Below are 11690 nucleotides of genomic sequence, written 5' to 3'. Positions count from 1 at the left end.
CAGTCCTTGATTTCTATGTTACTGCTATATTAAGATTATAAACATAAAAATTAAATATCATAAGCAAACTCCATTCTTTGTATGTTTGTGGGGGGGTTATTTAAGTTTGTTGGTCTTATGTGTTTACTCATACCTTCAGCTAACATTTGAACATCTACCATGTACCAGTCAATACTAGGTGTTGGGCACACTGGCAAACAAAGCCAACACTGCCTTTATCTGTATGGAATTCACAATGAACAGCAAGTGTGAAGAGTGTTAAGAAATAAAGGGTGTCATGGAACATCTAGCATGAGCTAACAGCCCTGGGGTTCAAGGAATACTCCGCTAGAAAATGACGCTTAATTTGAAGAACAATGGTCGTTGGCTGGGAGAACAAATTCTTAGGCAAAGGATTCCCATGTGCCTAAGTCCTGAGTCAGGAGAAAGAAGTCCAGTTCAGCAGGAGCTAAAAGATTATGAGGGAATAGTGCTGAAGAAAAAACTGTTCATGACATTTATTAACAATAGTAAGGAAGATTTATTCAAAGGGATTTCTGCAATGGGGGTTTTGTGCTAGGGGAGAGAGACTGGGCTCAACTCCAAACACAGCGAGAACAAGTGGTGGGCAGGAGATTGACAGCTAAGTAGCAGGGTGAGGGTCACTAAATGGAAAAATTACTAAGAGAAAATATCAAATGTAATAGAGATTATTGCTAGACTGATTCAACAGAACTCTTACTGAAGGCAGCCAAGGGTAGTTAAGATATTGAGTGGAGGATGAGGAATTTTATCAAATATAATAGAGGACCTTCAGATAACAAAGGTGAGATTTTCACTGAGTGGAATTCTTGCTAAAACTGGACCAAGTAGGGAGTTCCCATTGTGGCTCAGTAGTAATGAACCCAACTAGTATCCATGAGGACTTGGGTTCAGTCCCTGACCTCATTCACTGGGTTGAAGATCTGGCATTGTCGTGAGCTACAGCATGGGTCACAGATGCAGCTCGGATTTAACATTGCTGTGGCTGTGGCATAGGCCAGAAGCTGCAGCTCCAATTGGACCCCTAGCCTGGGAACTTCCATATGCCAAGAGTGTGGCCCTTTAAAAAAAAAAAATGACAAAGCAGACCAGGGGCAGAGCCCAATGTCAGAGCCTAATCAAAAGGACTCATAGGAGCTAGATTCCAACTTGGTAAAGGAGAGAGGTTTTGTCAGCAGCAGCAAAGTTAAGTTAGAGAAATAAACAGAAGAAGCTTGTGCAAGGCTGAAATGTCCATGTTAAGAATTTTTATTTTATTCTAATGACAGTGGAAGCCACTGAATCATTTTAGACAGGAGAACATTATCAGATTTACATTTTATAAAGAATATCCTGACTGCAGTTTAGAGAATAGATGAAGAGAACAAGCTTGGAAGCCAGGAGACTAAAATAATTTTGGCAGTAGTGTGACAAATGCTTAATATATTTTTTTTAAAGTATACATGCAGTTCCTGTCATGGCTCAGTGGTAACAAACACAACTATTATCTATGAGGATTCGGGTTTGATCCCTGGCCTTGCTCAGTGGGTTAAGGATCTGGCGTTGCCCTGAGCTGTGGCGTAGGCTGGCAGCTGCAGCTCCAATTAGACCCCTAGCCTGAGAACTTCCATATGCTGCAGGTACAGCCCTAAAAATACAAAAAAAAAAAACAAAAAACGTATACTTGACTTAACAGTATTGTGTTGGTGTCAGGTATATAGCAAAGTGATTCAGTTCTTCGGGTTTTGTTTTTTTGTTTTGCAGATTATATTTCCATTGTATTTTACTGCAAGATTACGGTTTTGAATTACAGAGAAATGCTTAATCCTTCTTCAGGTTGTTTTTTTGTTTGTTTTTTTGGCTGGGGGTTGTTCGCTTGTTTGTTTTTGTCTAGAGCCACATCTGCAGCATATGGAAGTTACCAGGTTAGGGGTGGAGTCATAGTTGTAGCTGCCAGCCTACACCACAGCCACAGCAATGCAGGATCCAAGCTGAGGCTGTGGTCTACACCAAAGCTCATGGCAACGCCAGATCCTTAACCCAATGAGCAAGGCCAAGGATCATACCTGCATCCTCATGGGTACGAGTTGGATTTGTTACTGCTGAACCATGACAAGAACTCTGAGACATGCTAAATATTTCTAATGAATAAAATTTGTGATTGAAGGTCAGGAATAAGAAGGAAATGACAAGGACTGCTCCTGGATTTTTGGCTTGAGCAACTAGTTGGATAGAAATACTATTTGCTGAAATAGGGACTATTGGTAAAAAAAATAAAAATTATTTTGGGAGTTCCCATGGTGGCACAGGTGAAACCTATCCAACTAGGAACCATGGGGTTTCAGGTTTGATCCCTGGCCTCGCTCAGTGGGTTAAAGATCTGGCATTGCTGTGACCTGTGGTGTAGGTCGCAGACGCAGCTCGGATCTTTAGTTGCTGTGGTTGTGGTGTTGTAGGGCAGCAGCTGTAGCTCCGATTTGACCCCTAGCCTGGGAACCTCCACATGCCGCAAGTGTGGCCCTAAAAAGCAAAAAATTAAAATAATTTGGGTGGTTCCAGGAAGTTTAAAGAGAGAAAAAGGAATAGGCCACAAATTATTTTTTAGCTCTGCCCATACATGAATAAGAGTGGAAACCATACTAGATGCTACATTTGAAAAACTGACTCTGCCATATCCAATAGGACATACAGGTTTTTCTGTACGTACTTATTTCTAGCGTCTTCCTAGTGTTCTTTTTTTTTTTCCTAGTGTTATTAGTGTTTTTTAAATCTAGCATACACTATAATTACTGTTGTGGACTAATGTTTTTGTGACCCCCCCCCAATTAATGGTTAAGGTAGATATGCTGTCTAAGAGTTTAACAGGCCATAAGTCAGGCTATTTTAGCTCACACAAAGTTCAGGCAAAACCACTTAAAAACCAGAATGACTTTCCCATACCGCAATACGTGAAAAATTTCTCCATCACTTTTCATGTCAAATCATACCTTCTCCCTTTTTTCACTCTCCACAGAGTCTCAGCAGGCTACCTCTTTTACAGAAATGGAAACTCTCAAATTACAATTGCTATCACTTACCAATTGGCTTCCAACCCTCACCTAAGTTTCTTCCCTCTTCCTGTTACAAAGGTCATATTTCCTCCCTCTAACCAAGACCAATTCCCTTCATCTGTCCTCTGAACGCCATCTCTTTCAATCTCCTCAGGAAGTTTATTATCTTTTCCTTATTCCCTTTCAAATAATGCTATCAGCTGGTCAGGTCTCTCCCAGTAACAGTGAAAAAAACAAAAACTTCCTGGACACCACACCTGGGGACTCAGCCCACCATATATTGCCTCTTCCAAGTCTCATAAAAACACTTAAATTGGAGTTCCCAACGTGGCACACCAGAAGGGAATCTGACTAGTATCCATAAGGACACAGGTTCCATCCCTGGCCTCAATCAGTGGGTTAAGGATCCAGCGCTGCCCTGAGCTGAGGTCGCAGACTCAGCGAGGATCCCGATGTAGCTGTGGTGTAAGCTGGCAGCTGCAGCTCGGGTTCAACCCCTGGCCTGAGAACCTCCATATGCCCTGGGTGCGACCCTCAAAACAAAACAACACTTAGGAAAAAAAAAAAAAACTTAAAACTCGATGGCTCCTTTTTCTCATAACCCACTCATCCCTTAGGTACTCTCACCTGGCTTCAGTCCCCAAACCTCACAATATAGTCCTAGCGGCCTTTTATTGCTAAGTTCCACGGATGTCTTTCAGTCTGCTTTGCAGAACAACTCTTCTTTCCAGGCCGTAATGCTTGACCCTTGTGACCTGACGTCATACGGCAGCGCCGGAAGGCGAGGGCGGGATTTCCGACCGCGGTTCTCTGGTCCGCGACAGTTGCAGTGTGGACTCCCAGGCAAGCTCTAGGCCAGGTGCGGCTCCGATTCTTGGGCCGCTGTACACGGCCAAGTCCTGCGTCTTCTTGTGATCCTTTTGATTTCCACCGGCGGGAGCCACTGTATCTGCACTCCTGGTATGGGCGGGTTTCTTGTCTCCCAGTGTGTGATGAGGTGGGAAGACACGGGAGACCTAAGATACGCTTATTGAGTGGAGCATGTGCGCTAAGAAGGCCTTGTGCATTGTGTCCTTCCCTGAAACAATGCAGAAAGAAAAACAGATTGGAAAGGGAGAGAGGAGAGATAAGAGGAAGCCCAGTGATTTCGTAAACTATTAGTAGTACAATAAATGGAAAGGAGCATTGTTTCCCAAAATGATATCCTTGTTCACCTTTTAAATTTTAGGAGTTTTATTTATATGCTATCCTAAAAATATCTGCTGGTTGCAAAGATAAAACTCAAAAGACTTTTTCTTAAATCAGTGTTTCTCAGTGGGGCTGAGAACTCTCGGTTAAATATTTCTAGGTAAGTTGTATTTTCTTTGAAAGTTGTCTGGATGTGTTTTAAATGTGGTAAGTATTGACCCAGAGTATTTAATTGAAAAATACTTGAGTGATAAATGTGAGCCACATGCTCACAGTGCATTGGGTTCATTGTTGATATAAATACAGTCCTTGTCCTGACAGAGTTTACCATATAGTTGGACAAGTAAGTAAGCAGGCAATTACAATACAGTATTACAAGCACTATGGTGTAGAAGTACAGGGTGCTAAAAGAATTGATAGGACGAATACATGGTACAAAGTTTGAGGTGACAAATAGCTAGAGATATAACTGAAGAGGTAAGCAAAAGGTGATTTTGTGAAAAATCTTATAACCCACATACATGTTTAGACTTTAACCTGGCAACAGTGGACTTGAAAATACACATTGAGGATTTCCTGTCATGGCTCAGCAGTAATGAACCCAACTAGGATCCATGAGGATGCGGGTTTGATACCTGGCCTCACTCAGTGGGTTAAGGATCTGGCATTGCCCTGAGCTGTGGTGTAAGTTGAAGATGTGGCTTGGGTCCCACATTACGGTGACTGCAGTGTAGGTGGCTGGCAGCTATAACTCCGATTTAATCTCTAGCCTAGCCTGGGAACTTCCTTATGCCTCGGGTATGGCCCTAAAAAGACAAAAAAAGAAAATACACATTAAGGATGATGTGAGTGTACTAATCAGATTTGCACTAACTCCAAATGGCTTAGAGATGAGGAAGAGCAAATCTAGAGCCTGGAAGATATAATTAAGAAAATGGGGATAAACAATGATGTCCCACTGTACCGCACAGGGAACTATATCCAATCTTTTGGGATAGAACATGACGGAAGGCAGTATGAGAAAAAGAATGTATGTGTATATGAATGGGTCACTTTGCTATACAGCAGAAATTGGCACAACATTGTAAATCAACTATACTTGAATAAAAAGGAAATGTGGTTGAAGAGAAGTGAATGGATTTGAGATTTAGAAAATAAGTGAATATAACTCAAGTAGATGAGGTATGGAGGGTGTGTGAGGGGACAGTAATGAAATGACTCCCGGTTTCTGGCTTCAGCAAATGAATGGATAACAGTGTTCTTCCCTGAAACAATGCAGAAGGAGAGGCAGAGTGGAAAGGGAGAGAGGAGAGAGATTATTTGGGGCTGGGATCTGAGCATCAGTGGCAGGTCAGAGACCCAGGAGCATGCAGTATCATTAAATGAAGCGAAGTTAAGAAGGAACTTTTCAGATTAAGTTTCATTTTGTGAAAAGTTGAATTCCTTTTTTGCTTCACATCAGGCACTAGTTTCACATCTTTGGGCATTATCATTACTTTGAAGACACCTAGACCTTTAGGATAAAATTATGGAGCTTATATATATATATGCCATAATTTTTGATATTATGATTGGCAGTAACATTTACTACAGAATAAAGTCTAAATTGGAAGGGGGGGGTTGTTTTTAAAGCAGTAGATCTCTCTACATTTCTGTTTGGAAAACATATGAGGGCATTGGTACACCAGCCACTAAGTGCTTTTCACTAGTTGCTATTTTCTGTAACTTTTCTGCATTTTGTCTTCATATGTTTCTTGTTAAGGATCTTATGTTTGGCTCTGTACCTGGACTTGGTAGATAAGAGAAAAATACAGCATCATGATCTCAGCCACATCAGTGGTACTTAACTTTGTTATCTAATAACATTGATCTTTTGGGCCCCTAGATACAAATCTAAAAAGGATCTTCAGGATATCCTTTTGCCTAAAGCAATAGTGAAATTCATATTTAAAATAAGAACCCAAATAAGTTTTTTGGTTTTGGTTTTGGTTTTTGGCCAGGGATTGAACTTACGCCACAGCACTGACCCTAGCTAATGCAGTGACAATGCTGGATCCTTAACCCGATGAGCCACCAGGGAACTCCTGAACCCAAATAAGTTTTAAACTTTTTGCCTAGTGAATGATCACAGGCTCTAGGCCACAGGAGTCTAAGAAAAATTAATGGTGTAGCAAATAAGTTGGACTAAAATTCCACTTTGTGTTTCAGAAATAGATTGCATTTTGGTATTTTAGCTTTTTGCTTGCACAGTTAGTTGAGAGGTTTTTAAAATCTTTTTTTCATCACATTTTCCTTCTTTTATAGGGCTTTTCTTACATGCCTTTTCCTCAAAATGAGTGTCAGTATCACCTTCTTAAGACCTTTTACAAGAGTTTTGGTGCCATTCACCCTTCCTAGGAAGAGAAGGGTTTTATATACAACAATTCTGCAGAGATATATGTCTTCCAAAATTCCAGCTGTGTCTAATCCTAGTAAGGAGAGTACATCATCTTCTGAACAGCTGGAGTTGGATGGGTGGAAAATCACAATGAAATCTAGTGTACAAGAAGAGGGTGTTTCAACATTCTCAAGTAACAAGGATGAAGATCCTCTAGCTGCCACCAGGGAGTTAATTGAGATGTGGAGATTGCTTGGCAAAGAGGTACCAGAACACATCAGCGAAGAAGAGCTCAAAACCATTATGGAATGTGTTTCTAAATCATCCAAAAAAAAATATTTAAAATATTTATATATTAGGGAAAAAATGAAAAAAGCCAAGCAAATAAAAAAGGAAATGAAAGTAGCAGCAAAAGAACAAGTAAACAAAGATCAGCTACCAGAAACTACTAAGGAAAATAAACAGCAAAACTTTCTATTTCTACGACTCTGGGATAGGAATATGGACATTGCAATGGGCTGGAAAGGTGCCCAGGCCATGCAGTTTGGACAGCCTTTGGTTTTTGACATGGCTTATGATGACTGTATGAAACCAAAAGAACTACAAAATGCTGTTTCCCAACTTTTAGAAAGTGAAGGATGGAACAGAAGAGATGTTGATCCTTTCCATATTTATTTCTGCAATCTTAAAACTGATGGTGCTTACTATAGAGAGTTAGTTAAACGTTATGGAGAAAAGTGGAACAAATTGCTTTTAACAGCAACAGAAAAGTCTCATGTTGATTTATTTCCAAAGGACAGTATCATATACTTAACTGCAGATTCTCCCAATGTTATGACTACTTTTAAGCATGACAAAATTTATATAGTGGGATCTTTTGTTGATAAGAATATGCAGCCAGGTGCATCCCTAGCCAAAGCAAAACGGCTGAAGCTGGCAACAGAATGCCTTCCATTAGATAAATATTTACAGTGGGACACTGGTACCAAAAATCTCACCTTAGATCAAATGATACGTATTTTGTTATGTCTAAAAAACACTGGTAGTTGGGAAGAGGCTCTGAAGTTTGTTCCTAGGAGAAAACATACTGGTTATCTGGAGATTTCTCAGCATTCTCAAGAGTTTGTTAACAGATTGAAGAAGTCAAAGACTTTCAGTTCATTTCCACGAGGTTCTGTAAATAGACGTTCACAGAAAAGTTAGCTTGAATGAGAATATTTGATAGCTTAAAAAGTAATTGGGTTAGGAATACAGTTCTATTGGTATATTTCATCCTGAATGAAATTTACTTGCTCTTTCTTTTAAAGCTTGTCTTTCCAAACTCACTGAAATATTGTGGTTTTTTTTCCGATTAATTGAATATCTGCAAAACAAATATATTTTATTTACTATAAAAAGAAGCAATAATCTTAGAGAGTAAAGAGTTGTCCATGTTTTTGAGCCTGGTAAACAATTGTAATGTTGGTGTGGCTTATGACTACTTTGAATCTCAGACTCTATTTTCCTTCTTAAATGTTCTTTTAGCCTTGTCAAAAACTCCCCTTTCATCAAAAATTGATGCAACTTCAGCTGGTAGTTTAAAGAAAGATTTGGTACAGTGCTGGGCATGTCATAGGCATTAAGGTACATAGTTTCAGTGAATCTTTGTTAAAAAGATGTCCCTCGGCATGTCATGAGATTAGGGTGTATAATGAAAAATTAGTTAGTGGGAATAACTCGTTTCTTTTCCTCTTAGGGAAAAATACTTTATTTGGCTAGTGTTACTACGGCACTTCTCAGCCATAGTGTGGGTAACTTTTATTTTCAAGGAAATACTTTTCTCCAGCCATGTTATTTGAATGGAAGCTGCCATATTTTTACAGATCTTGTTCCTTGGCCACAACTGATCATCCCAGAGAAAGTACCTCATCAAACTTTGAGATGGGCATCCGACTTTAAGGTAGGCCCGTCAGAATCCTTTTCCAGGAGTTTTGGACCTCTCAAGATAGCCTGTGTTAATTCCTTTCTAGTGACGAACTTTGAGAAATAGAAAGCTCTGGAATTGGTGGTGGCCATGCTCTTTTCTGTGAAAGAAGCCAAACATACAGAAATGAACTTTAGGAACCGTATTCATTGTAGACTTCTTGAACCATTAAAATTTTTAAAAACTTAGGATATAGGAGTTCCCTTGAGGTATAGCAGGTTAAGGATCCAGCATTGTCACTGCAGCAGCTCAGGTGCTGCTGTATTGCAGGTTCAGTCCCTGGCCTGAGAACTTCCACATGCCCCGTGCACAGCAAAAAAAAAGAGGGGGGGGGGGAGGAAAGAGAAATGAGGGAGTTCCCGTCGTGGCGCAGTGGTTAACGAATCCGACTAGGAACCATGAGGTTGCGGGTTCGGTCCCTGCCCTTGCTCAGTGGGTTAACGATCCGGCGTTGCTGTGAGCTGTGGTGTAGGTTGCAGACGCGGCTCGGATCCCGCGTTGCTGTGGCTCTGGCGTAGGCCGGTGGCTACAGCTCCGATTCAACCCCTAGCCTGGGAACCTCCATATGCCACGGGAGCGGCCCAAGAAATAACTAAAAAGACAAAAAAAAAAAAAAAACCACTACTGGGTCTTTCCAAAATAGTGTGTTTAAGAAAAGTAACTGCTTCAATTTGGTTGTTTGCTTGTTTTCAAACTTAAAAGTATTGAGTTCAGTTCTTCACTAACCACAGTTGCACTAACCACATTTCAAGTGCTTAATAGTCACATGTAGCTAGTAGCTGCCACATTAGACAGTAAAGCTCAAGTAATGTTTGAGAACCCTGTGATCTTTTCTGTGCTTACATCAGTTCTTTTGTTTCCAAGCAGATTCAGTGGCCACTTCTAATTAATGGACTGTGGATATCTCACAAAACTCTTTCGTCCTTGAAATAATTCTTCCTTCATACCCATATCACAGCAATTGTCTTATGTCTTCCAGTCTAGCAGCTTATCTTCCTAACTGGCTCATTCATTCATTCATCAAATATTTATTGAGTACTTTATGCCCAGAAGTGTTTTAGGTGTTAGTGATAAACAGCCCTGAACAAAATATTTCCAACCTTCATGGATATTAAGTTCTGTTGTACAGGAAGGTGACAGACATAAAAACTCTAAAATGTGAGAGGGTCGGGAGTTCCCATTGTGACTCAGCAGAAACAAATCTGACTAGGAACCATGAGGTTGTGGGTTCGATCTCTGACCTTGTACAGTGGGTTAAGGATCCAGTGTTGCTGTGAGGTGTGGTGTAGGTTGCAGACACAGCTCAGATATGGCATTGCTGTGGCTCTGGCCCAAAACAGTGGCTTCAGCTCAGGTTAAACCCCTAGCCTGGGAACCTCCATATGCCATGGGTGCGGCCCTAAAAAAAATAAAAGGCACACAGAGAAGTGATAGAAATGAGAGTCTCAATGATCAAGTAACATTTGAAGACCACATCTAGGAAAAGGAAACAAATATGAATTACCTGATCTACGTAAAATGTTTTGCTGAGCACTTTTACATATAGTCATAAATAGTGGACTAGGGGTTTCAAATGACCAAATCAAAGTATCAGCAAACCAGAGTTCCCATCATGGCTCAGTGGTTAACGAATCTGGACTAGGAACCATGAGGCTGCGGATTCGATCCCTGGCCTTGCTCAGTGGGTTAAGGATCCAGCGTTGCTGAGAGCTGTGGTGTAGGTCGGGGCCCTGACGTAGGCCAGCGGCAACAGCTCCAACTGGACCCCTAGCCTGGGAAGCCCCATATGCCACAGGAGCGGCCCTGGAAAAGATAAAAAGACAACAACAAAAAAAGAAAAGAAGTATCAGCAAACCACCCTGTTTCTGTTATGGGAAATGCACTTTGATTCCTTCTTCATTCTCCAGATTTAGACCCTGATGAATCACCCATTCACAAATACTGAACCCTTTTCGTATATGAAACATGCAGTACAAAGTGCTGTGAAGAAAAAAAAGAATTTGTAAAGGTCTCTGTGGTCAAATAACTTTTTTTTTTTTTTTGGCCACCCTGCAGCATATGGAGTTCCTGGGCCAGGGATCAGATCCAAGCCATAGTTTTGACCTATGCCACAGCTGCCATAATGCTGGATAGTTTAACCCACTGCGGTGGGTGGGGGATTGAACCTGTGTCCTGGTGCTGCAGAGATACTGCTGATCTCTTTGCAGCGGGAACTCCCAAAGAACTTTTGAGCCATCTAGGGAGTTTTTTTAAAAAAAAACACATACCGAGGTAAGGAGTTCCTGTTGCGCCTCAGCAGATGAAGGACCCTACCTTGTCTCTATGAGGATGGGGGTTCAATCCCTGGCCTTGCTCAGTGGATTGAGGATCCTGGGTTGCTGCAAGTTGCAGGTAGCAAAATCACTTTTTGAGCAAATAATATTATTATTCGCATTTTATACAGAAGGAAGCCATAGGTCTGTAGGCAGTAAGAAACCACCAAGATTTACTCAGCCAGTAAAAGGATTCAAACTCAACTTCTGGCTCCTTAAGATCAATTTTTGTAACAATCACAGCATATTATAGGGCAAACCCAGAAACTACACTTCCCTAGGCAAGGAATCGACCCTGTGTAGCAAGAGGGCAGTATAAATATAGAGGAAAAAGGCTGAAAAAAAGCTGAAAAGTTAGGCTGCGGCCCAATATAACACTTGGACTTGATTCTGCAAACCTGGGTATCCCCTAAAGGTTTCTGAGCAAGGCAGAAACTACTGAGGTCTTCACATAATAAAGTAACTCGTCTTGACACAGAAATTGCGGCATGTTAAAAAAAAAAGGGCAGTTTTACCACTTGCCTACGTGACCTTGGACAAATTTTTCTTTGGCTTCAACGCTCACATCTAATTAAAAAGGTGATTCCTCATCGGACTACTGGGATTGAAACGAGGTAGTGTTTGACACAAGGGGGCGCCCAATAAACGTTGATTTCCCCTAGAATTCGGGTTTTGGGGGGTTTGGTTTTTGTTTTTCGTTTTTTTTTTGTTTTTTTTTTTTTTTGAGTAGGTACTCTAGAGCTAGCAAAACCAGAATGAAAGAGCCTACTAGCTTTGGCTGCCACCACACCCCCGGTCTG

The 11690-nt window shown here is 41.0% G+C and overlaps 1 protein-coding gene across 1 annotated transcript; it reads left to right on the top strand.

The window, feature by feature from the left end:
* Positions 1-3986: 3986 nt before the first annotated feature.
* Positions 3987-8073, top strand: TRMT10C (tRNA methyltransferase 10C, mitochondrial RNase P subunit). The gene is given in 3 exon segments (XM_047793424.1): positions 3987-4010; positions 6543-6556; positions 6558-8073. Coding segments are annotated over 2 exon segments (1263 nt in total). The 5' UTR covers positions 3987-4010; positions 6543-6554; the 3' UTR covers positions 7819-8073.
* The last annotated feature ends 3617 nt before the right edge of the window (positions 8074-11690 follow it).

Source organism: Phacochoerus africanus, chromosome 1, assembly GCF_016906955.1.
Source record: "Phacochoerus africanus isolate WHEZ1 chromosome 1, ROS_Pafr_v1, whole genome shotgun sequence".
NCBI classification, from domain to species: Eukaryota; Metazoa; Chordata; class Mammalia; order Artiodactyla; family Suidae; genus Phacochoerus; species Phacochoerus africanus.
This window is presented reverse-complemented; position numbering and strand designations above follow the sequence as displayed.